We start from the raw sequence: 27,218 nt of genomic DNA, 5'->3' as shown, positions 1-27,218 counted from the left end.
TATGGTTTATCTGTATACATATGGACTCACATAAGCCACTCATGTGATTACTCATAGTACACTCATCCCTCAGGTTGCTTTAAACGTAATGTCAATAAGTTTAAAAAAAACAGCAGTAGAAAGGAACAGAATTAAAGGCAATAAATGCAGACCCCATTAATAGTCCAAGTCTATATGTGAGACTAGATGTTTATTCTCCCTATGTGCTGGATGCCCCCTAGCTTATAACCAAGACTGACGCTTATTTGAATGCAACTTTCATATGAGGAAATATGGTACGTAACAAACAATGGGTGGTATAGGCTTGTTGAACAAATGAATTGATTCAGTTACATGGCCTGATGTGAATAAAGGGACTGGAAAAATATTTTCAGTGACTTTATTAGCAACCAAGTGCGCCCCTCTCCCTGGTTTGCTCACAATGCATCTGGCAAGTGATAAAACAGCAAAGTCATCACCATGCACTAAGGATGAGTGCATTGATGAAAAGATGTACCTGGTCCCACAATGAACCATTAATTCAAAGGTTTATGTGAAATTACGCTTACGTATGTGACGACACTTTGATAATCAGGTCACCTGTGTCCACGGTCCCACTTTTGTTACATATATCTGTGACTGTCTCAACAAAAATCCTGATAGTTTACACAAGCATTTCTTTTTTAAATAAAACTTTTTTTTAAATGATGAAATTGCTAAGTAAACATCCTAAAGTTTAATTGAGCCAGTAATGGAGCCAAGTTTCAAATAAAAAAAAACCGACACACCATCTTACTTGCTGCTTATGGAGTGCTCAAATACTTTTGCTTTGTTCTTGTAGCCCCAAGGGTATGCATGTAACATGTGTTTCAAAACTACTAGGCTTCAGTTGGTAGCAGATCAACACAATAAACAGCACATGTATACAATTACTATAAGGATAAATATTAAGTGAAACAAAAGCATAGTTGACAGGATTTGAACTTGTACGGGGAGACCCCAACAGATTTCTAGTCCATCACCTTAACCACTCGGCCACAAAACTACCACACATGTAACACACCAAAGATGAAAGTTTAAATAGTACTGTAACATAGCAACCAATATGCAGTTCCCAGATACATGCATTTCAGTAAGAATACAATGAACAGTTTTCTTACACGCTAGTACCCACCTTATACTCATGAGGATACTTCCCCTTCAGAGACACTATTAAGGACTCACACTGTTGTAATGTTACTGAGGAGCCTGTGTTAGAGTTGATCTGGCTTTCAAACCTGTATAAGACGACAACGAATTATCTACACAACACAAGTAGTAGAGTATCTTACGTTTCAACAACATTTATTAGTTCAGTGACTTTGTTGATCTGTCGCTCATCTTCTTCCAGCACCTTCAATAGCTCATCCTCTTCATGTTTAAGGTGAACTAATTGATCTTGTGCATTGTGTAGCCTAACAACAATTACTCATAGCACGCACACACGCACAAACTCACTTCTTATCATTGTTGACTATCTCAGCTTCAGTTTTCTCCACCAACAAATTGATGTTATGCAACAATTCTGGCAAATACACAGACTCTTCTTGTTGAACTACACGTACATAAAAATAGTAAAACCACTACTATTATTTGTACCCACATACAGTACAGAACATACATTTCTCATCAGGTTTGGTATGCCTCCTGCTCATCTCATCATAACTACCAAATGTTCGCTTCTCTTTCCCTGTCAGATCTATGACTTTCACGTTGCTGTTCAACTTCAATGTTTTGCGCTCTCTCATCTGCTGCTTATTGTTAAGTACCAGTATGATGTATGTGAAAAGTATAAAAATAACCCTTTCTATGTATTTACAAATACACATGTCCCCTACTAACCAGTATAGCAACTAAACATGGGAAGAAACACATTACTGGAGAACACTCACCAACAATTCATCTACAGTCTTGTAAGTATACTTTGGTTTGGTCTTCCCTTCTACTGCCAACTGTAATATTTTAGTACACATGGTAAGAGAGAGCTCACTAGCAGTACAACTTATCATAAAAATAATTAAGTATACTAAAATTTTTAGCACATAACTTGATACACACTTACACACCAATACAGTCCATACATTTCTATTCTACGTTAGCTGTGGTCATATTGTAAACAAATTCACCAAACTTGTTACAACAAATATGTAACCCAACACAGTACAAATTAAGCACAACTACTGTGCAAACTAACATCAGATTTCTTCCACTGTCTAGTAGGAACAATCTCCTCCTCTTCACTATCATCCTCCACCTCAACGAGGGGTTTATCATTGAGTTGCTTGCTCTTCTCAATAAATGATGTATAACGTACTGCCTCAACAGGATTAACTATACCCTAGTGTAAACAACACGAAGTATTATGTACATCAATCATGTGTTCCATACAATATGTCATGGATTTGCTAGTGGCAGTATCATAGATCTTGTATACATAGTTTGCCATCCCAAAAGGAATATGGTGGTAACAATGTGCAGTGATAAAGAAGGGCTTATGGTTGCCTATAAGACTGACTGTAGCTCTGTTGCTATGATGATAACATCTTAAAAGATAGTCAGAAAGACAGTAAACTAACAACGGCCATTCCGGATTAGGCAGTTGATTAATTACAAATGAAATATTTCACCTATCCTGCTAAGCTAACTGAATATATAAAAGCATAGTTGCAGTAAAATAAATAGGCCTTATAACAAAACTGTTTACATTACCCAATGCTTGTTAACAGCTAGCCCATGGATTTTTGGTGAGTGTTCTATTAGAGCATTATAAAGACTGTTCTATTAGAGTACAAGTGTATAAGGAAAAATTAGGGATCATAGAAAAAAAAGTAGGAAGTTGCCTACACCTGCAGATATACTAGTGGACATTTAACCAGTCATGGGTATAATATAGCTAGACTGAATTAGGGATTAAATGTCCACTAGTATATCTGCAGGTGTAGGCGACCTCCCTTGTTTCCCCACTTATTTTATCTACGATCTCTAATTTAGCTTAAAATTCCTAATTTTTTGTTTATTTACTACATTACCATGACTGGTGAACCCATGCATACCGCATCAAAAGAAATTAGAGCATCAGAGTTAATGTTTTCGTTTGAACACGCGCCCCAGCTATCAATTAATTACTGACTCGAAAGTGAATGGCCATTATGCTTCACTTTCAGTTATGTTCAGCCCTTTACAAACAAGCACCTCTGCAATCAATCCAGTCACCACGAAAACTACGGACAATTCACGTGCCCCAACTATCAATTACTGACTCATAAGTGGCCATTACGCTTCGCATAAGCTATGTCCAGCCCATTTCACAACGTTACAAACGAAGAACAGTAGGAGAAGCGCCTCTGCCACCATGGAAAATACGGACAATTCCCATAGAGAAGCCATCGTGCCAGCTACCACTAATCGACACGTTGAGCTATCAACAGAAAGAAATGGGACACAAAGGTGACTTAGGTAAGTTCATGATGCGTGCATTGTACATACTGCAGTATGCCAAAAGACAAGTCTCTGGACGAAGCGACATCAAAAAAGTGAAAGAATCAAGCCTGTAGCCTTAGCCATTATTGAGGTTACAATTGTCTGAAGGCATTAGTCAGTCAGTTAGCCAGTAAGTAGAAAATTCCACTAAATAATATTTTTTTAAATTTTGCAGCAACTGTTTGGAATTGTTTCAGGTCATACTAAAGGCACTTTTGGGCTAGCCAATACTACCAGGCACCATGAAGGTATTGTGAGGTAGCTGGTTGTAGGGTGATGTTTTTGGCCAGAAAAGCCCAAACCTTCATGATCCCTAATGTACAGTACTACCGTACTGTATGATAATGCAATGACTACCTACAAGAGTAAATAAAGGAAGAGTCTTTATTCTTGCCGCCAGTAATCCAATATTTGTCAAAAACAGCTAGTCCATGGGTGCTGAGACACATTTAAGGGAGCATTGTACTATATGTTTGATCATAGAATTTAGAGCACATGTAAAATAGTAAACTATCACACAATGATACAGATGTACTCACCCCTCCACCTCTGCCTAAACCGCCTCCAGCTTTGTATCCCATCTGTGTAGGAAATAGAGAAGTAATGACAATACAGTTCAACCTGGTATACTATGGGTGTAGATAATATATGACAGTCACCTACATACAAAATAAAACAGTGCGTCGGCTTAAGTGAGCTTGTAATTATACCAAATCACAAAATTGAAATTCTTTGGAAGTCGGATTTGTTTTCCTCTGTAGCTATGTCAATGCAAACGTACATGTACTACATACCTTGGCTAAAATTCTACTCCCAAATCCTGTAGTGTACTTTTCCCATTTGCCAAACTCTCTAAAAGAGTATGATATGACAGGTAAATATACTAGGATAAAACAGTAGGCATACCTGTCGGATTTTTCATTCTTCTTTCGAAACTGTGATTCTAAAGCAGAAAAAAACATTAGTGTCAACACATTAGTCTCACAAGCCAGCCCAGTTTCATCTCCGTGAAAAAAAAACTGTCTGGTAACATACGTATTTGTCACTTTTCGTCAACACACCACCTAACTGCTCACTGAGCAAAGGTGGCGATAGACAGGTTCCACTGTAATTTACACATGATCTGATCCTGTACATTCTGTGAGTGGATGAGATCCACCAGGACAAAATGTGACCCAAATGTACCCACTTACAACCCAGTGGCAAAATGGAACTGAGTATGGCAAAACCAATCGAAACAGTTGGCATACACACGGCTGTGGACTACTGGACTGACATATTTTTGAGATCGCATTTACTAAGTCTCACTATTGTTAAGGGCTCATAGGCAAGCTGCAGCCCACTGCTAAATGCTGAATATGATCAGTGAAATATGTGAAAACAGTCTTCGCTATTGTTTGCTATGCCATTCTAGAGCACTTATATTACTCCGAGTACTACTCTCCTCACCCCGGTGTATAGTAATGCTGCAGGGAACATGACAGTAAAATACTGGTGAATGTAAAGATATGTAAATGGTTTGCATGTTCATTTAACAAAAAAGCAAGTTTTGGCCTAACGCTGCAACACAAGAGTATCATTTTATTTTTTTCATGAGCAGAATGACATAATTGCGTAACCATAGGTACATAGTAGGCATCAAAATTACAGTGCTTTGTTTACAGTCATGCATATTTGGCTTATGCGGTTTTAAGGGTTAAATATATCATGCAATCTACACGAATAATTGTCTAATACTGTTAATCCTTAATTTCCTCTTTTATGATAACTACTAGAGCTAACTTTATGGAGGTAGCAGCAATCTCTAAGCATAGAGAAAAGGATCTGGCTTGGTGCCTGGACAGCAAGAGTTTATCTGCACAACCAGGTCCTTTTTGTACACAGCACTTATCAATTAGAGACTACGACAACAAACATACTATGAGGCTTATCAGTGGCCAACATGGTCTTTGTCGGTATGCTTTTCACTGGCAATTCTTTTTTCTTAGCTTGAGGAGCCTCTTCTATTACTTCGTTAATTTCTACGTCATCCTCGATTTCTTCCCCAGATGATCCGTCCTCTTTTGTGGCAGCCACAAAGGACAACATGGAGATATAGTCATCCTTAGCCTTGCTTCTTCGTGATCTCCCTTTTCCCTCGTACTCCTCATCTGAATCGTGTTCCGCCCACACTCCGTATATTGCATCCTCCTTCGTGAATTTCCTCCTCTTCCCATACGGGTTTAGTTCACGAAGTAGATCCTCTTCAGTTATCTCAAACGATTCCATCTCTTCGTCAGATGCCATTTCTGCACAATCGTCACAAGAACGTCGCAAGACTGAACTATTTAACGCGCACTTTTAATATTTATGGAGGCGCAAAGAGATTGAGACGTTTTTTTTTTGCTTGCGCGAGCTGAATCATCGTCTCCCCTATCCTCGTGATTCTAGTCCTCGATTCAGTCGACACTAAGTAATGCGGAGATTGCGTAAGTGTGATAATAACTACATTTCACACACACACACACACAACACACAACACACAACACACACACACACAATCTAGTCTATGGGTAATATAGCCATGCATATGAAAAAGTTTACACATGGCACGGACGTAATTTGACTTAATCACGGAACACTGTAATTTTTGCAAACTAACCTGTAGAACTAATTCACAGTGCTTTTGTTTCATTGTAACACTAATGTAGTGAAGGTTAATGGCTGTCAAGACATCGAAATAGCTCAGAGCATTCCCTTCCAAATATCCTCCATTTAATTCGCCATAATTTGCCATAGAAAAAGTAAGTGACTTTCAACCTTAAAATGATGCACTTGAATTTCCTCTGATTTCCTTCTGCTATAGCTCATCTTAATCGCTATTCACTGTTCTTTCCAAATCTGATTCAGAATTTGAGGTATCTATCAAGTGTCATGGGTTATTATGCCTTTTGTTGCATACCCCAAAGCACCCAATACAAAATGTATGGAGAAATTTGCCACACCCAGGCCATTTTGACACGCCTAAATTTCTGTGAATTGGACTTCTTTTGGTATCATTGTACTCGCAGAGAGTTGCTCTACACATATCAAATTTGGAAAGTTACTAAACAGACTCGAGGTAAGCGGTACACGATAATTAATTTTAAAATTTTAATGGTTTTTTGTTTGAAATGTATTGGACATGCCTGTTCCAGCTGGCATTTTTGCCATGGACAAAGGTATAGCAAATGTCCACAAACCTCTTGATATGGTAGAAAATATCGGGGTTAACTACACCTCTAGCAATCACATACGCCCTTCAGCTAGAAATCACAAATCATAAGCAATTTGCGCCCACACAAAAGCTAATTGAAAACTAGTCCCCGTAAATGCATTGTTGAATAGTACAAGCTCAGTGTGGCACAAACTAGTGTTAATAATTACATATGGTCCTTCAGAACCCAGTAACAATGTCACAAATCATACTATGGCAATCAGACCTGAATTTTCAAATCACACAGGTTTGATGCTCGAGCAGGGACTTACTACTACTGTTGTTTCCTTGAGCAAGAAACTTTACCCCAATTGCTCCAGCCACCCAGCAGGAACATATTGCATATGTGTAATTCAGGGCACAGCTGAAGAACAGCCTTGGCTGATGCTGTCATCCCTGTAAAAATAAATTGGAATACAAATCAGGTTTTTCAAATTACAAACAGATTTCAAATCACATACAGATTGCGAAAATGTCACACCCCTCGGAGAATATATAACATAGTCCATGAGTGGATGTATAGTCAATAGCCGGTGAATATGTAATGCACCTATCAATGTCAAGCCCCTATCCCCTATGCAGATTTGCAAACAATCCCAAATGTACTATAAATTTTCTGCCAAAATCTTGGAAATGCAAAAAAATTTCCTTAGGTTATATGGTAGCTTACCAGGCTTATACGTTAGTACCCCTGACCTACATTTAGGTCATAATGTTTATAGTGGGCAAGTACAGTATATCACAGGTATCTACTGTATTGCCAGTTGAGTGTACCAGGCTCGTGTGCAGGCCATAGCCCACACATGCTTATACATGTGAGGTGAATTGCTAGTAAATTGCAATAGGGTTTAGGGGGGGGGATTGGTAGGGGATTAGACAACTGGCTACACCCCAGTAGTGGGCAAATTTTTGTTTTTTAAATTGCTCAACCTTGAAAGTATTCCCCATCTAAATGTTAGGCTATATGGTAGTCTCGTGTCCCAAGTTTAGATTCCATCATGAAAATTAATCCATTTTAAAGTTTAAGCCTCATACAGACTGGAAAAGCCGGTCGGTCTAGTGGTGATGAGAGACACAGAGGCTGTTTTTCTATAGCTGAGAGGCACATGGATCGTTTTCTTGTGGTCTAAGGGCAGATTGAGTTTTTAATCTCAGGTTTATGGGTTCCTTGTGTCTTTCAGAAGTTTTACACAAGGTAGTCTGACCTTTGACCTACCACTTCACTGGGTGTTTGGTTCTAGTCGTGTGTGTCTTGCAAAGTATACATTCTGTGACAAATTTTATGACTGTTTTGTAAAGTAAAGAAGGAAAGAACACAATGTAAAAAAGAACCAAAATTTTAATGGTTCATGGTTCAGAAATGGAAGGAGTGATTTTGCTGAATTTTCTGTATATTGTATGTGGGCTGCACTATCTAATTGATTAGGAACATGAATCATCTAACCTCGTAATTCTCAGTAGGAGCGTCACACAAATTAAAATTTTATATTACCAGAAACAAAATAGTTTGGTTACAAGTGCATGTATTAACGACTAACTGCGTGTTGCTAACCTTACAAGCCTTACAAAAATCCTCAAAGAATCCCCCCATGTTTTATCAACCATACCCATCACTGAAAAAACCACAGCTGAAAATCGTTTACATGGGAAATACAATATTTTAAAAGCGTGACCTATATGTATAAATAACAAAACTGTGCAACATCATGTATTATGGAGTCTACAGGGGGTTTAGAACAGTGGTGGCTACAAGAGATATGGTTGGGTCCAGAAATGTAGTGTGGGGCCTTAACTTGTGTATGTCAGAGGTGAATCTGTAGTGGTTGGTGAGAGGTAGTGGTGGCTATTTTATTCGAGTGGTGGTCGGTACCGACCACTGTGGGCACATCCCTGAGTCTACAATACACAGTAAGAACAAATCGGTTCCCCTCCATTCTTATTAAAAAATAACAGTCTTCATGTACCCATCTTCTACAAACACATCATACCCAAAGAAATCTAGTCTCTTCTATTTGGTCCTCCTCATAAGTCCAAAAACATACACAACACACTGATTATCAGTATCAGAAATGTTATCAGTTTTGTGTCTTATACCTGAACAAGTGGGACGCAGTAACTCAACAGGAGAAACTGACCCCATCGGATGATTCGACACTCATCATCACCTTCAATACATCGCCTCTTGTTGCTAACAGCACTGTTATATCTCTTAGGTGATCTACTGTTACTTGCTTGATCTTCATTTTGTTTCTCCCTTTACTTCGTGCAGCTTCCCTCCTTCTTGCTGCTTCATCTTTCTTCTTCGCTGCTTCTTCCTTTTTCCATGCTGTTTCTCTCATTTCTTTGTGCTCTCAGTTTAGCTGCTTCACCTCTTTCTTCTGTTCTCTAATAGCTTTCCTCTGCTCTTTTTCTTTACGCTGTTTTTGTTTCATCTCTTCACATTCAAAAATTTTTTTGAAACATCCTTTCCTTATAAGTATTTAAGCACCAGTAGCACACACATCAGGGGCTTTCTTTGGCTTAGTAGAGACATACTATATACCCTGCCTTATAAGCTCAGCCAGTTCAGTCTCTTCAGTATATGGTTTAGACCCAGAATTTGTACCCTGGACAACTCAGCCAGTAATTCTATCTTGTGTAGCATCTGTCTTGGGACACTGACCTAGCTATTTTGCCACTCTCCAGATCTTTTGCCACTACACCACCCTTGACAGCACCAATGGCAAAGTACATGCTTTTATCTGCTTTTGCTTTTTGTGGGTATTTCTTGATGGTAAAACTGCTAGTAAACATGGTCTTCACCTTCCCTGTACTTTCTAGACACCTTTTCACTTCAGGACCACACTCACTTGTGCCCCCAACACTGGTACAGGCCTATATCAACCAAATAAAGCAAACAATAATCAAATTAATAAGACAGTTTTTACCTTGTTCAAGAGATGCCGTAAATTATTGAACCATGATACATAATCTTATGCCGATAGTTGAACATTCTTGTGCTGATAGTTGAGTGCTGCTGATAATTAGGAGTTCACACTATGTTTGAAAATCACATTTTTGTTCTTCCTGTTAATAACGCACTGGTATAACAAACTGGCTTCTTGATCTACACAACACACAACCATGTGTCTTGATCAGTTCATAGTTTAAAATAACTATTTTTCCACATTTGTGTAGGATGACATTGTTTAAGTTTTCAATTGTGGTACTGGTAATAGGAATCATTTCAGTGCTAATCTACCAGTGGATAACAAGTCCAGTACATATCAATAACTTCTCACCAGATATTGAATATGACTACATCATAGTTGGAGCTGGAACTGCAGGATGTGTACTAGCTAACAGGTTGACTGAAGATCCCAATACCACAGTATTGTTATTAGAAGCTGGTCCTCTAGATACTAAACATGGGCTAAAAATTCCCTTAATTTCAGCACTATTTTACAACTCAGACATTGACTGGCAATATAAGACTGTTCCACAAAGGAATGGATTTGTAGCATCGAAGGATCGTGTGGTTGTTTTACCAGCAGGTAAAGTTGTTGGTGGGACTAGCTCTATTAATACTCTATTTTACGTTAGAGGAAATCCAACGGATTATGACGGTTGGGCTGCAGCTGGTGCTGAAGGATGGAATTATGATGAAGTGCTCCCATACTTTCTAAAATCAGAAAATTCTTTACTTGGAGAGGATAGTAAATATCATTCAACAGGTGGACCTCTTACAGTCAGCTACTCTACTAGCGCTAGTAGTGTGTTTGGTGATGCTTTTCTAAAAGCAGGAAAGAATCTCGGCTATACAGTAGGAGACTACAATGGTGAGTCACAATTTCGGTTTTCTAGGTTACAAGCAATGATAGAGAATGGGAAGAGAGTTAGTTCAGCTGATGCATTTTTACATCCTGTCATTGACAGAGACAACTTATACATTGGAACTGGTGTAGTTGTACAAAAGGTATTATTCAATGAAGACAACAACAAAGCAATAGGAGTAAAATACATTCAAGGTGATGTAGAGCAAATTGTAAAAGCCAAAAAAGAAATTATATTGTCAGCTGGTGCAATTCGTTCCCCTCATATATTGTTACTATCTGGCATTGGACCTGTCTCACAGCTGCATGAATTGGGAATTAAAACAATTTCTGATCTTCCTGTTGGAAGAAACCTTCGTGATCATATGTTTATGGGTATAGAATTTGTGCTACCTTCTGAGCATGAATGGTATGATATGGTAGTTCATCCATCCACTATTATGAAATTTGATGTATTTTATCGATATTTAGTTCATGGAAGTGGTCCGTTGTCTGAACTCGTGAGTTCTGCTGTTGTTTTCCTAAATATGAATGAAAACATGACGTGTCCTGATCTTGAACTAACAATTGCAGAAACAGTTATAAGTGGAGGTGATTTGTGGGAGAATTGGGGTGTGTCTCGTAAACAAGTGTTTGGAGATATAGATTTAGATGCTCTGAGAGGTTACACTTTCGTGATGTGTCCACTGGATCTTAAGAGTGTTGGTGAACTAACCTTGAATAAAACTCATCCACTCAGTCAACCAATAATCGACCCTCACTATTTGGAGGACCCTAATGATATGAAAGCATTTAAAGATGCAATTAAAATGGCACAAAAGATTGGGAAGACTCCACCTCTCTATCGTGAAGGTGTGAAACTGGCTGCTGAATTAGCTAAATCACCATATGAGTATGACAGTGAAAAATTCTGGGAATGGTTTATAGAGCATATGGCATACTCATCATTTCATTATTGTGGCACATGCAAGATGGGAGCAATTGATGATACTAGTACCGTGGTAGATCCAACACTAAAAGTTAAAGGTGTTAAAGGATTACGAGTGGTTGATGCATCAGTAATGCCTAAACTACCATCAGGAAATCCTGTTGCTGCAGTCTATATGATAGCTGAGAAAGCTGCTGATATGATTAAGGCTGATTCAAGAAATTAGTGTTGAATGTAATTGTAAATGTATATAGTGTATTTCTTTGCCACAATTTTGAATGTGGACATTTGGCAAACATTGTTTATATTCAAAGTTAACATGGCATATAATTATGAAGAGTTTGATTTTCCCAGAACTATGTGTATATAAGTGACTTGGTATAATCACTCAGGAGTGCATCGAATCCCATGGATAAATCAATATATGCATAGAATATCAATTTGATGCACTCCTGTTATTGTGTATTCAGATTTTTACTATACACAATTGAGCAGCCACTCTGTGTGTGTGTGTATATGGATTACGCACTCGATCAAGTATTAACAGTTTAACCAGGGCTGTATTATAGCCAGTCTTTTATCTGGGTAGGTTCTAAAGATGCACCTTTTTGTGTGGTATGACTCAGGATTATATTAGGGTGCACTGCTTTGCTTATAGCTAAGGGAGTCTAGGACATGCCCCTAGGGAAATAGATACTTAAAAGGCTGAATTTGGTGACATTGCATTAGCTGAAACTTTTAGGTTGGATTTTTTCTGCTAGAATTTTAGGAGTAATAGAGTGGGTTCATCCTGAGCTCATTCAGAGTTCTGTGACCCTTGGAAGCTTAGTTTAATTTCAAATTCAACAAGCATATGCATGCTACAGTACAATGTACATTAAACCAGGCCTGTAGGTGGGCGGAAGTTGAAAAATGGTCCACAATTTCAGTAAATATAAAAGTCTGATTTATAATTAATTCAGATTGTTAGATATTAATTAGTACCAGACAGTAACTAAGTAAAAAAAAAAGTAAATGTAACACAAAAATACAGTCCATCACATGCCCTGCTATATTTCACTCTACACTAACCAGGACTGCCTCGGGTGCACGGCATGCATACTATAGGAATAGACATCAGTCAATGATATGCACATCAAACAATGCCTTAACACACCCTCAAATCCAAGCACAGTGAATACAATATAATACTGTTCCTTCACTACTGCAGTACTCAGTGTACTGGAGACCATACCAAGTAAGACCACCCAGATAGTCCTGGATCTCATTGTGTCATTCCTAGGGACCCGCCGATTAAGCTCATTATATGCTATGCTGCACTGCTCAAAATTTTGCCTATTATGCTTAAATTAATGCTCAATATTTACCTATTATGCTCAAATTATGCTCAATATTTATACCTCAGTTCTCATGTTTTTCTAGTAAATTTGCACTTTATGGGAAAACAGTAAGTTGCTGAAGCATAGACTCTAAATCCCTGCTTGTCAAAATCCATGTCACGGAAAAGATCGATATACTCTAATAGAACAGTCAGCTGTCTTATTTTCTGACTGTTCTATTAGAGTATATCGATCTTTTTCTGTGATATGTATTTTGATAAGCAAGAATTTATGGTAATGCACAAATATTCTGCCTATTATGCTAGCATTATGCTCAATGCTTTCAGGCACCTATTATGCTCATTATTATGCCAGCATAACCGGCGGGTCCCTAGTCATTCCCCCTTACAAACCATTAATATCAGCAATATAAAATAATAGCGTCCTATATATTAATAGATTTAAATATCACTAATAAAAAGTGCAAAAGACTAGCACAACGGACTGGTTTTGCTGCATGATGCAAAACCATAATGGATTAATTTTCAAGATGACAACCAGTCTGATTGAAGATAAAAGGAAAGACTAGGCATAGAGGGCACACACTCATCAGAACCCCAAAAGGTACAACATACTAGACTCAAGCCTATTCTATCAAATTATACACAATTCCACAAGCAAACCCTAACAGAACATTGCATACGTATATTATTATTATTATCATGTATATAAACATGTTTAATAAAACAATTAATTATCTTATTATAAGGGTGAAAATTGCACAATTATAATAATTACAATTACAATGACCATGACTTAGTACAAAACATCAGTTTTTCCTGTTGCTTCAGTAGAATCACCAGCTGTACCTTTAATGGTTGAAGCATTTGCTGTTGCTGCTGTCTTTCCATCTGTACTGTCATCTTCTTTGTCAACCTTTTTGAATTTAAAAAATCCAACCTGCAAATAAAAATAACAATTTTTTGTTAAAAAAATCAGAAAGCTGTGGCCTATGTGCTGAATTATATATACATATTTAAAATTATATACATAATAGGTAGAATTTCATGGTTTTTCTGGTGGTAAACTTTTGATTTGACAGCAGCTATTTTAAAAATTTTCCCTTATAATGTTTGTTCAATGTAATATGTTTATCAAATGGTGTGTTCTTTTACACGCGACACAGGAAATCGGCTGAAGAACTGCAGTGACAGAAACTGTACCTGAAGAATCAAAGTGGTTATGAATAAATGGCCAACTGCCACAACATATTAAAAAGTTTCCACAATGTAACTAGCTATTATAAATATGAATCCTAATTATGATGTGCATTGAGGCTTTCTTGTTGACAGGTTATACCATCAGTATTGCAAAATAATTTTGCTGTAAAAGTAGTATTCATATAATTTCACATAAAATTATCATGAAAAAAGTTGTATCCTAATTTACCAGTAGTTGTATTGTAAACTGCTGGTGTAACACATACAGTAAGCAAGACCAATACACTAACCATATTGTGATCATGAGTCAGCTTGTACGTATGTACATGAATACTGTTTCATTAGTTCTACTACCCCCCAAAAGGGACCCATAAAGGGCTACTGAAAAATCTCAAGCCTAGTGGTGATTAGCATACACACATGATGCATACATGAACTCACCATATAGAGGATAACCACTGTTACAATAATTACAATTATTCCAACCACAATAGGCACTATGATGACCCAAGCTGCTATCTCATCATCAGATACTGCCACAAATGCTGTTCCTTGTAAGTATACCTGTATTGAATAAAAATGTATTGAATAATCAAAATATACATTTTATTTTATAGTATATAGCAGCTGCAGCACACAGTTTACTATCAAAGGCCATTTGTGGGAGAGTCGGTGCACAAATTTGGCAGTAAATTCAAGTTCTATGGTAATGTTTTAAGCTATTTGTGACTGTGTACATTGTATATGCACTTGTTTATTAATCCATACAATTTTTACTTAAAATGCACTCTTTTTAAAATATACTGAACTATATAAGAACACATATGCATAGGTTTGTGCCAATTATGCTGGCATAATTGCTAACAAAACTGCTGTGCTTTTCATATCAAGAAAATAGTAACGTCATGTTTATTGGCTGGTTATGTTTACACTTCACGGTAATAAGATAAACATACTCTAATAAAGCAGTCAGCTCTCAAGCTTTTTTAAAACTTAATTTTGAGCATAATGGACTTGATTTTTGAGCACTGCTCAAAAGCATAATTGGCTATTTTCAAAGCACAATTGGCTCAAGCCTAATAGTTGCTCGAACAATCATAGATGAAATACTAAAGTGACTTACTGAAAGAGTATCTGAACTATCTCCATCTGGCTGCTCAGTGTGATCATCTGTGATGGTAACTTCTGCTACTACTTCAAACACCCAATCACTATTATTATTCTGCAAAATAACAATGGTTCCGTAGGATTACATAACAATATCAAATGTGCAAAGTCACATACATAATGTATAGCAATTATTTCCACTATATTATTTCTGTATTGCTAAACATGCATGACACAAGTACAGCTGATAACCTACAAAATACTGTCTGTTGTCAGGGTATGCTGATATTGTAACTACTTCAGTAGATGTTGGCATGATTTGCCTCAGTTGACATGTGATCTCCACACAATCAGTCTCAGAAGAACTGCACAACTACACATGGATAAGATAGTAAACAAGGCAGGGAATAACACAATGAAGTGATAGTCTCCAATGCAGCCACCTACTAAACAAAGTACAAGGAAAATTAAGAAATTAAAGTTCAATAGATTATAGAAATCAAAAGTAGTGAAACAAGGAAGGTCACCTATACCTACAGATATACTAGGTCACATTTAATTCCTAATTCAGTCTATAGCCATGATTGAATTAGGGATTAAATATCCACTAGTATACTTCAGGTGTAGGTGACCCTCCTCATTTCACTACTTATTGCTATGAGTCTGAAAAACTTAAAAATTCCTTGTACTAGTTTGTTTACTGTTTTGGAACTGGTAAATGCACACAAACTGTATCAAAGAAAGAATGATGCCACTGTGCCATACATAATCATAATTAATTTTGCATTTTAGTGTACATCAAACTACTGAAAGTGAATTAATCACTGTGCTTCGTTTGAAGTCATCGCACGGCAACCTAGCTACCTGCTGTATTACAAATGAAGAACAGTACAAGAAATACCTCTGCAATCAATCTAGTCACTATGGAAAATATGGACAATTCCCATTACACATGTGATAGTATACAGTGATAGTCAGCCACAGGGAAACCATTTTGCACTACCGCAAATTGGCACTTTGCACTGCCAGCATAAAGAAAAAGAAGGAGAACAAAGGTTAATCCATGATGTGTGCATTGTACGTACTTCAGTATGTCAAAAGGCACTTGTCAGGCTGAAGCAATGTCTAACATTGAAAAAATCAAACCCATAGTCTTATTCATTATTGAGTTAAAGTAGTCTGAAGGCATCAGTCAGTCAATCAGCCAACAGAAAATTCCATTGAATAATTTGGTAGTAAGTACTATCAACCTATTGGAAGAATTTTGGGTCACACAAAAGGCATTTTTGGGATATATTATACTGCCAAGGCAGGTGTTGTGAAGCTGGCTTCTGATCAATATATTTTTGTGAGAAAGTACAAACCTCCATGATCCCTAATATACAGTAATCCCTAATATACAGCAGGGGCGGATCCAGAGTTTCGAAAGAGGGGGGGCACCTTTCTGAAAAACAGTTGAAGACCAAAAAAACTTGCTGAAAACCAGTTGAAGACCAAAAAAAAAAAAAAAAAGGTCACAACAATAATAGCTAGTTATCCTTACCAACTATATCACGTCTGTTATGTAAAATAAAATCCTATTTGTAGCTTCATAGGTAAGCTACACTGCCTCATGAACATTGTGACTGCTTTATTAGAGTAATTGACTGCTCTATTAGAGTATCTCGATCTTCTATGCAATTTCTTGAAGGGGGGGGGGCATTTGCCCCAAATGCCCCATCCTGGATCCGCCACTGTACAGTACTGTCATACTGTACAATAGCAAATTTAGCTTACATTGTGTAGTCTAGTTACTAGGTTGTAATTAATATTTACCACTTGTGCCTGATGGATTCCTTGTCTTGGTTCTGGTAAAGTACTGTTAGTAGTAGTCTCTTGCCTTTTCCATCTTCTACTTAATGACATGCTCCTTTTCCTCTTTGTTGTAGATACAATGTCATCTTCTGGTGATAACCTCAGGCCAAGTGGGTTAATAAATTCTCCAGAGCACGTACCCTGCATTTAATAAATATACACACGGTTATGTGACTCCAATTTCCAAATTGAATCTCACCCCAGTTATAATAGCATATGGGTATAGGTAGTATCGTTTACCACCAGCGCTTAGAGGCCATCGGATTGTGAGCATGGCATTGCTGATTACTGATGGGCCTCTGTTCCTCACAAAGAATGTTGCAGATACTTGTTGTCGTCTGGCAAATTCATTCACAACACTGTCATTTCTGATCACTGGATTGTTTTCACCCAAAGTAACTGTGTCAGTAGAGAAGGACCTGCAAGTGTATCACAAAGGCTAAACATAATAAATATTTGGCATACACATGACAGAAATTATGATTACTGTGCTCCCTTGATTACTTACCAAGATGTGTTCATATAATCAAAAAGTTCAGTTAATTGAAGCCCATTCATTTATATACAGAGCCCTGTTTAATTACAGAATGTACACTTAGATGAAATACTCTAATAGAACAGTCATTTTCACTGTTCAGATAATGTTGGATAATCAAGAGAGTGCTGTACATTTGTGAAACAGATTTGCATATACATTGGCATTCAAAAGCAGCAGATTAGCACAAAAAAAATAAATGTTTTCACACAAAGTATAGTAGACAAGCATCATCTTACCCTTGAACAAATATATCAGCTATTGCACCAACAACCAGTGACGTCATGTCTCTATTGTTTGAACTGTCTACTTCCATCCCAAGACTACAGTTACAACAAGTGTTATAATAGCAAAATGCAAATCATTGTTGCTGACCATTTGCCAATATATTTAGTATTGCTATATAATTGTGTAAGATATATGCATGAATTCCTGTCAGAAACTATTAGAGAACTCATGTAAACCGGCTATAAAAACACTTATCAAGGTTACAGCACATGCATGTAAATGTTCATAGAAATATATATATATATATAGTCACCTTTGTGCCTCAAATGTCAGTTGTAGAGATCCTTCTGCACCAGTAACAGAAAGGCTTTGAAATCGAAACAAAACAGTCTTCTGCAAAGTGAGAATGTGCACATAACAGCACAATACCAGTGTGCGAAATAACGTCTGGACACCGGACAATTTCTGGTCAATTACATCAGTTGTCAGGCCATAATCAAGACACACGGTAGTGTGTCGTGCGGCCCAAGAAGCCGGCGCGCAACCCCGTGAGTATATTGACAGGAAGCTCAGAAAGAAAACGCAATTTTCGCACCTCCGTAGCTCTGTGCTGCCTTGATGAAACAAGACAAATTTTGCTGTGTACATTCCCTCCACCTTCAGCACTCCACATTCCAAATTTGAGCGAAATCGCTTCAGGCATTCCTGAGATATGCGACTTCAAAAATTGGCTTAGTTTCTTCGTTTTTTTTCTTCTTATTTTTCTTCCTCTTTTCGCACACTTACAAAAACTGCTATAAAACGCGAACGCGTTATCCGATTGCCTTGAAATTTGGCACACAGAAGGGGGGTATAAAGGCGCATCTCGGTACCAACTTTGGCTGGAATACCATAAACAGGCAAAGAGTTATGAGCGATTATGCACGAAAAATAACACCAATATGTTGTCACGCCTACAGGGTAAACCGCGTATGGGAAGAAGCTGAAAATCGGTGGGTGAATAGGTTAACTATTGAACCTCAAACCTTTTGTGGTTTGAAAGAAATCGAGCTAAAAACCAGGAAGATACAGCGAAAAAATCAACAGTGTGTAACAATTACGCAATCGAGATTAGCTAATTTTTATTTTTTTAATTTTATTATTATTATTATTATTATGCTTGCCACGCCTACCAGATAAACCACTTGGGGTAATGCTTTGAAAATCGCTGTACAGATGGAGTTATCATCTTAGAAAGGCTCTTCAATGGTGTAGAAAAATCAGACTTAAAGCCACGGAGTTATAACACGAAATCCAACTTGGTGTAGCAAGTGCGAGATCGAGATACTCTAATAGAGCAGTCATCCTAATAGAGCAGTCACCCTGAACAGAATTCAAGAGATCAGTTAGAAATAAGTAACCTGTATAGAGATCAGCTACAAACAAATCACCCTGTAGAGAGTTCAGCTACAAACAATTCACCCTGTTCAGACATCAGTTAGAAGAAGTTTTCTTGTAGAGAGTTCAGTTACAAACAAATCACCCTGTTGAAAGATCAGCTAGAAGATGTCACCTTGTAGATAGTTCAGTTACAAAGAAACCACCATGTAGAGAATTCAGCTACAAACTAGTGACCCTGTAGATACATCAGCTAGAAGAAGTTACCTTGTAGAGAGTTCAGCTACAAAGAAACCATTCTGTAAAGAACTCAGCTGCAAACAAATCACCTGTACAGAATTCAGCTACAAACAAATCACCCTGTAGAGAGATCAGCTAGAAGAAGTTACCTTGTAGATAGTTCAGCTACAAACAAATCATCCTGTAGAGAGATCAGCTAGAAGAAGTTACCTTGTAGATAGTTCAGCTACAAACAATTCACCCTGTACAGAGCTCAGTTAAAAGAGGTTTCCTTGTAGAAAGTTCAGCTACAAACAAATCACCCTGTAGAGAGATAAGTAAGAAGAAGTTACCTTGTAGATCGTTCAGCTACAAACAATTCACCCTGTAAAGAGATCAGCTAGAAGAAGTTACCTTGTAAAGAGTTCAGCTACAAAGAAACCATCATGTAGAGAATTCAGCTGCAAACAAATCATGTATAGAGAGTTCAGCTACAAATAAATCTCCCTGTAGAGAGATCAGCTAGAAGAAGTTTCCTTGTAGGGAGTTCTGCTACAAACAAATCACCCTGTAGAAAGATCAGCTAGAAGAAATCACCTTGTAGAGAGTTCAGCTTCAAAGAAACAATCATGTGAGAGTTCAGGTACAAACAAATTGTCCTGTAGAGAGATCAGCTAGAAGAAGTTACCTTGTAGAGAGTTCAGCTACAAAGAAACCATCATGTAGATAGTTCAGGTACAAACAAATCACCCTGTAGAAAGATCAGCTATAGAAGAAATCACCTTGTAGAGAGTTCAGCTACAAAGAATCTATCATGTAGAGAGTTCAACTACAAACAAATCACCCTGTAGAAAGATCAGCTATAGAAGAAATCACCTTGTAGAGAGTTCAGCTACAAAGAAACCATCATGTAGAGAGTTCAGCTACAAACAAATCGGCCTGTAGAGAGATCAGCTAGAAGAAATTACCTTGTAGAGAGTTCAGCTACAAAGAAACCATCATGTAGAGAGTTCAGCTGCAAACAAATCACCTGTAGAGAGTTAAGCTACAAACAAATCTCCCCGTAGAGAGATCAGCTAGAAGCAGTCACCTTGCAGGGAGTTCAGTTACAAAGAAATAAACCATGTAGAGAGTTCAGCTGCAAACAAATCACCTGTAGAGAGTTCAGCTAGAAACAAGTCACCCTGTAGAGAGATCAGCTAGAAACAAGTCACCTTATAGAGAGTTCAGCTAGAAGAAGTCACATTGTAGAGCTACAAAGAAACTACCATGTAGAGTTCAGCTGCAAACAAATCACCCTGTAGAGAGATCAGCTAGAAGAAGTTACCTTATAGGGAGTTCAGCTATGAACAGATCACCCTGTAGAGAGTTCAGCTACAAACAAATCACCCTGTAGAGAGTTCAGTTACAAAGAAACCACCATGTAGAGAGTTCAGCTGCAAAAAAAATCAATCACTCTGTAGAGAGTTCAGCTAGAAGAAGTCACCTTGTAGAGAGTTAAGCTGCAAATAAATCACCCTGTAGAGAATTCAGCTACAAACAAATCACCCTGTAGAAAGATCAGCTAGAAGAAGTTACCTTGTAGAGAGTTCAGCTACAAAGAAACCACCATGTAGAGAGTTCAGCTGCAAACAAATCACCTGTAGAGAGTTCAGCTAGAAACAAGTCACCCTGTAGAGAGATCAGCTAAAAACAAGTCACCCTGTAGAGAGTTCAGCTAGAAGAAGTCACATTGTAGAGAGTTCAGCTACAAAGAAACTACCACGTAGAGAGTTCAGCTGCAAACAAATCATCCTGTAGAGAGTTCAGCTAGAAGAAGTCACCTTTTAGAGAGTTCAGCTACAAAGCAACCACCATGTAAAGAGTTCAGCTGCAAAAAACTCAATCACCTTGTAGAAAGATCGGCTAGAAGAAGTTACCTTGTAGAGAGTTCAGCTACAAAGAAACCACCATGTAGAGAGTTCAGCTGCAAACAAATCACCTGTAGAGAGTTCAGCTAGAAACAAGTCACCCTGTAGAGAGTTCAGCTAGAAGAAGTCACATCGTAGAGAGTTCAGCTACAATGAAACTTCCATGTAGAGAGTTCAGCTGCAAACAAATCACCCTGTAGAGAACTCAGCTACAAACAAATATGCAGTGTAAAAAGATCAGCTAGAATAAGTTACCTTGTAGAGAGTTCAGCTACAACGAAACCACCATGTAGAGAGTTCAGCTACAAACAAATCACCTGTAGAGAGTTCAGCTACAAACAAGTCACCCTGTAGAGAGATCAGCTAGAAACAAGTCACCTTGTAGAGAGTTCAGCTAGAAGAAGTCACATTGTAGAGAGTTCAGCTACAAAGAAACCACCTGTAGAGAGTTCAGCTACAAACAAATCACCCTGTAGAGAGATCAGCTAGAAGAAGTTACCTTGTAGGGATTTCAGCTACAAACAAATCACCCTGTAGAGAGTTCAGCTACAAAGAAACCATTCTGTAAAGAGCTCAGCTGCAAACAAATCACTTGTACAGAATTCAGCTACAAACAAATCACCCTGTAGAGAGATCAGCAAGAAGAAATTACCTTGTAGATAGTTCAGTTACAAACAAATCACCCTGTAGTAAGATCAGTTAGAAGAAGTTACCTTGGAGAAAGTTCAGCTACAAAGAAACCATTTTGTAAAGAGCTCAGCTGCAAACAAATCACCTGTACAGAATTCAACTACGAACAAATCTCCCTGTAGAGAGATCAGCTAGAAGAAATTACCTTGTAGAGAGTTCAGCTACAAAGAAACCACCATGTAGAGAGTTCAGCTGCAAAGAAATCACCCTGTAGAAAATTCTGCCAGAAACAAATTGCCCTGTAGAAAGATCAGTTAGAAGAAGTTACCTTTTAGAGAGTTCAGCTACAAAGAAACCATTCTGTAAAGAGCTCAGCTGCAAACAAATCACCTATACAAAATTCAGCTACAAACACATCACCCTGTAGAGAGATCAGCTAGAAGAAGTTACCTTGTAGATCGTTCAGCTACAAACAATTCACCCTGTAGAGAGAGCAATTAGAAGAAGTCACCTTGTAGAGTGTCCAGTTACAAAGAAACCACCATGGAGATTTCTGTAATCAATATATGTGACCGGATTTGCGAAAAGGGGTCTTCCACACACATCCAATTCCATAAACGTTGGAGACCATAACTCAGTGTTCAAGTAACATATTAACCTGAAAATTTCACCATGTATTCAGCTATAGTGGTGCTCACCACTGCCCAAATATCAAGGCAATAGCTCTTTCCAATCCGAAGTTATCAATTGTCAAAGTTGGCAAATTGGATGTGTGTGGAAGACCCCTTTTCGCAAATGTGGTCAAATATGTATTATACAGTATCAAGACACACGATAGTGTGTCGTGCGGCCCAAGAAGCCGGCGCGCCACACCGTGAGTATATTAACAGGAAGAAAGAAAACGCAATTTTCACACCTATGTAGCTCTGTGATCCCTTATCCGATTGGAACCAAATTTGCTGGAGACGTGCCGCCCAGTTAGGGTAGTCTACATACCAAATTTGAAGAAAATCGCTCCAGCCATTTCCGAGATACGGGCGAACAAAATTTCGCTTTAATTTCTTCGTTTTCTTCTTCTTCTTCTTCTTCTTCTTCTTCTTCTTCATCTTCTTCATTTCGCACATTTCGCAAAATTCGCCATAAAACACGAATGCGTGCTCGGATGTGGCTGAAATTTGGCACACTTAAAGGGCTCATTAAGGCGGATCTCCGTACCAACTTTGGTAGGAATCCGATGAACATTCACGGAGTTATGACCGATTATTTGCGTAAAATAAGGTCGAAGGTCTGTCACGCCTACAGGGTAAACGCCTTGGAGGAATCAGTTGAAAATTGATATGTAGATGGAGCAACCATCGTAGGAGTGCCTTTTTGTGGTTTGAAACGAATCGGGATAAAGACCACGGAGATATGACACGAAACCCAACCTGTGTCAAAATTACGCGATCGATTTTTATGAATAAAAAAACTATTAGTTTTCGTGTCTACCAGGCAAACCGCTTAGAGCAACGAGCTGAAAATCAGTATGTAGCTGGAATAATCATCATAGAAAGTACTTGCAGTAGTACAGAAGAATCAGATTACAAATCACTGAGTTATGATTCGAAAGGCAACTAGGTGCAGCAAATGCGAGATCAAGATACTCTAATAGAACAGTCACCCTAATAAAGCATTCAGCTGCATTTATAATTTACTCAGTTATATTACATTGTAAGTTATTCTGTAGGGAATTCAGCTACAAACAAGTCACCCTGTAGTCAGATCAGCTAGAAGAAGGTACCTAATAGAGAGTTCAGCTACAAAGAAGCCATCATGTAGAGAGTTCAGCTACAAACAAATTGCCCTGTAGAGAGATCAACTAGAAGAAGTTACCTTGTAGAGAGTTCAGTTACAAAGAAACAATCATGCAAAGAGTTTAGCTGCAAATAAATCACCCAGTAGAAAGTTCCGCTATGAACAGATAACACTATAGAGAGTTCAGTTAGAAACAAGTCATCCTGTAGATAGATCAGCTAGAAGAAGTCACTTTGTAGAGAGTTCAGCTACAAAGAAACCACCATGTAAGAGAGTTCAGATGCAAACAAATCACCCTGTAGAGAGTTCAGCTAGGAACAAGTCACCCTGTACAGAGATCAGCTAGAAACAAGTCACCCTGTAGAGAGTTCAGCTAGAAGAAGTTACATTGTAGAGAGTTCAGCTACAAAGAAACTACCATGTAGAGAGTTCAGCTGCAAACAAATCGCCCTGTAGAGAATTCAGCTACAAACAAATCACCCTGTAGAAAGATCAGCCAGAAGAAGTTACCTTGTAGAGAGTTCAGCAACAAACAAATCACCCTGTAGAGAGTTCAGCTAGAAACAAGTCACCCTGTAGAGAGTTCAGCTAGAAGAAGTTACATTGTAGAGAGTTCAGCTACAAAGAAACTACCATGTAGAGAGTTCAGCTACAAACAAGTCACCCTGTAGAGAGTTCAGCTAGAAGAAGTTACATTGTAGAGAGTTCAGCTACAAAGAAACTACCATGTAGAGAGTTCAGCTGCAAACAAATTTCCCTGTAGAGACAAACAAATCACCCTGTAGAAAGATCAGCTAGAAGACGTTACCTTGTAGAGAGTTCAGCTACAAACAAGTCACCCTGTAGAGAGTTCAGCTAGAAGAAGTTACATTGTAGAGAGTTCAGCTACAAAGAAACTACCATGTAGAGAGTTCAGCAGCAAACAAATTGCCCTGTAGAGAATTCAGCTACAGACAAATCACCTTGTAGAAAGATCAGCTAGAAGAAGTTACCTTGTAGAGAGTTCAGTTACAAACAAATCACCCTGTAGAGAGTTCAGCTAGAAACAAGTCACCCTGTAGAGAGATCAGCTAGAAACAAGTCACCCTGTTGAGAGTTCAGCTAGAAGAAGTTACCTTGTAGAGAGTTCAGCTACAAACAAATCACCCTGTAGAAAGATCAGCTAGAAGAAGTTACTTTGTAGAGAGTTTAGCTACAAACAAGCCACCCTGTAGAGAGTTCAGCTAGAAGAAGTTACATTGTAGAGAGTTCAGCTACAAAGAAACTACCATGTAGAGAGTTCAGCAGCAAACAAATTTCCCTGTAGAGAATTCAGCTACAGACAAATCACCTTGTAGAAAGATCAGCTAGAAGAAGTTACCTTGTAGAGAGTTCAGCTACAAACAAATCATCCTGTAGAGAGTTCAGCTAGAAACAAGTCACCCTGTAGAGAGTTCAGCTAGAAGAAGTTACATTGTAGAGAGTTCAGCTACAAAGAAACTACCATGTAGAGAGTTCAGCTGCAAACAAATTTCCCTGTAGAGACAAACAAATCACCCTGTAGAAAGATCAGCTAGAAGACGTTACCTTGTAGAGAGTTCAGCTACAATCAAATCACCCTGTAGAGAGTTCAGCTAGAAACAAGTCACCCTGTAGAGAGATCAGCTAGAAACAAGTCACCCGTAGAGAGTTCAGCTAGAAGAAGTTACATTGTAGAGAGTTCAGCAGCAAACAAATCGCCCTGTAGAGAATTCAGCTACAAACAAATCACCCTGTAGAAACATCAGCTAGAAGAAGTTACCTTGTAGAGCGTTCAGCTACAAACTAATCACCCTGTAGAGAGTTCAGCTAGAAACAAGTTACCCTGTAGAGAGTTCAGCTAGAAGAAGTTACATTGTAGAGAGGTCAGCTACAAAGAAACTACAATGTAGAGAGTTCAGCTGCAAACAAATTGCCCTGTAGAGACAAACAAATCACCCTGTAGAAAGATCAGCTAGAAGAAGTTACCTTGTAGAGAATTCAGTTACAAACAAATCACCCTGTAGAGAGTTCAGCTAGAAACAAGTTACACTGTAGAGAGATGAGCTAGAAACAAGTCACCCTGTAGAGAGTTCAGCTAGAAGAAGTCACATTGTAGAGAGCTCAGCTACAAAGAAACTACCATGTAGAGAGTTCAGCTGCAAACAAATTGCCCTGTAGAGAATTCAGCTAGAAACAAATCACCCTGTAGAAAGATCAGCTAGAAGAAGTTACCTTGTAGAGAGTTCAGCTAGAAACAAATCACCCTGTAGAGAGTTCAGCTAGAAACAAGCCACCCGTAGAGAGTTCAGCTAGAAGAAGTTACATTGTAGAGAGTTCAGCAGTTTAGCTGCAAACAAATCGCCCTGTAGAGAATTCAGCTACAAAAAAATCACCCTGTAGAAAGATCAGCTAGAAGAAATTACCTTGTAGAGAGTTCAGCTACAAACAAATCACCCTGTAGAGAGTTCAGCTACAAACAAGTCATCCGGTAGAGAGATCAGCTAGAAGGATCACCTTGCAGAGAGGTCAGCTACAAAGAAATCACCCTGCTTCATCTTTTCTTCTTCCTGTAGTAAAGAAAAAATGACAGGTTAAAAAGCCCTAAAGCCGGCCATATGCCGGCTTTGGGGTATACAAATACAAAAAGAAGTGAAATCTAATCCAAAACAGCCAAGCTGTAAAAAAACAGTGCGGCCCTGAGAAAGGCTATGGTGAAAAAAGATGTGAAATCCAAGGTGGCGGCCAAGTAATGGCTGTGATGGTAGGTTAATGGTAAAAAATTTAATAACAACAATTCAAGTGAATTTTGTGCCAAGACCAATCGGCACAAAATTCACTTGAATTGTTGTTATTAAATTTTTTACCATTAACCTACCATCACAGCCATTACTTGGCCGCCACCTTGGATTTCACATCTTTTTTCACCATAGCCTTTCTCAGGGCCGCACTGTTTTTTTACAGCTTGGCTGTTTTGGATTAGATTGAATTTGTCTGGAAATGGTGTCCTTTCAAAGTGTTGCGGGGTTAATATTGGGCTAGGAGGGAGGCCAGGCAGACATGATGGTATTGACATGTAATTAAACTATTTGTTTTTAGTCTGTGGTGACCACAAAGGTATGCCCAAGATGTACTCTGAGGTTAACATTTTACTATGCTATGCCAATCTACTTGTCTCAGTCACCTGTACTGCAGTAGTAAAATGCATTTATAACCTGATTGCCAGTAGTACCTTTACTTGTGGTATTCATGATCACTTGTACAACCAGTTTATATTTCAAGCTAGAATAAACAAGACATCAGTGCATCTCTTATGTTCACAAGCACACGAAAAAATTTGGAATTTTCAACTACAGTAGGGACCATAGCACATCGATAAAAAGTACTGAAACAAGTTGGAGTAGTCCATGATATTAAATCACAGTAAAACAATAAGAAGTGTTATATCCCTACTATGCTCAAGATACCATAACAGAAATGCACAGTAGGAACATAACACTTCTTATTGTTTTACTGTGATTTAATATCGTACACTACTCCAGCTTGTTTCAGTAC

At 38.2% G+C, this 27,218-nt stretch overlaps 4 protein-coding genes across 4 annotated transcripts in view; 2 read left to right on the top strand and 2 right to left on the bottom strand.

The window, feature by feature from the left end:
• Positions 1-5,862, bottom strand: part of LOC136263047 (tuftelin-interacting protein 11-like) — a 16,817-nt gene extending 10,955 nt beyond the window's left edge. Inside the window, exons 1-10 of the mRNA XM_066057498.1 lie at positions 5,418-5,862; positions 4,405-4,441; positions 4,293-4,350; positions 4,038-4,079; positions 2,213-2,356; positions 1,911-1,970; positions 1,640-1,769; positions 1,477-1,573; positions 1,311-1,433; positions 1,154-1,256 (exon numbers count right to left, since the gene is read on the bottom strand). Coding sequence (XP_065913570.1) covers positions 1,154-1,256; positions 1,311-1,433; positions 1,477-1,573; positions 1,640-1,769; positions 1,911-1,970; positions 2,213-2,356; positions 4,038-4,079; positions 4,293-4,350; positions 4,405-4,441; positions 5,418-5,784 — 1,161 coding nt within the window. The 5' untranslated portion in view covers positions 5,785-5,862. The remainder of the gene's footprint in view (positions 1-1,153; positions 1,257-1,310; positions 1,434-1,476; positions 1,574-1,639; positions 1,770-1,910; positions 1,971-2,212; positions 2,357-4,037; positions 4,080-4,292; positions 4,351-4,404; positions 4,442-5,417) is intronic.
• Positions 1-27,218, top strand: part of LOC136263546 (uncharacterized) — a 129,524-nt gene that overhangs the window by 70,880 nt on the left and 31,426 nt on the right. The window lies entirely within an intron of this gene.
• LOC136263048 (alcohol dehydrogenase [acceptor]-like) lies at positions 5,813-11,829 on the top strand. The gene is made up of 2 exons (XM_066057499.1): positions 5,813-5,966; positions 9,911-11,829. The coding sequence occupies exon 2, from the start codon at positions 9,912-9,914 to the stop codon at positions 11,697-11,699; it is 1,788 nt and encodes a 595-aa protein (XP_065913571.1). The 5' UTR covers positions 5,813-5,966; position 9,911; the 3' UTR covers positions 11,700-11,829.
• The window catches only part of LOC136264448 (integrin alpha-V-like), a 28,204-nt gene continuing 14,481 nt past the window's right edge, over positions 13,496-27,218 (bottom strand). Inside the window, exons 23-30 of the mRNA XM_066059180.1 lie at positions 18,050-18,129; positions 17,748-17,831; positions 17,173-17,392; positions 16,935-17,114; positions 15,376-15,492; positions 15,136-15,234; positions 14,454-14,576; positions 13,496-13,752 (exon numbers count right to left, since the gene is read on the bottom strand). Coding sequence (XP_065915252.1) covers positions 13,609-13,752; positions 14,454-14,576; positions 15,136-15,234; positions 15,376-15,492; positions 16,935-17,114; positions 17,173-17,392; positions 17,748-17,831; positions 18,050-18,129 — 1,047 coding nt within the window. The 3' untranslated portion in view covers positions 13,496-13,608. The remainder of the gene's footprint in view (positions 13,753-14,453; positions 14,577-15,135; positions 15,235-15,375; positions 15,493-16,934; positions 17,115-17,172; positions 17,393-17,747; positions 17,832-18,049; positions 18,130-27,218) is intronic.

Source organism: Dysidea avara, chromosome 8 (assembly GCF_963678975.1).
Source record: "Dysidea avara chromosome 8, odDysAvar1.4, whole genome shotgun sequence".
Classification (NCBI taxonomy): Eukaryota; Metazoa; Porifera; class Demospongiae; order Dictyoceratida; family Dysideidae; genus Dysidea; species Dysidea avara.
Note: the sequence above shows the minus strand (reverse complement) of the source record. Positions and strands in the feature narration are given on the sequence as shown.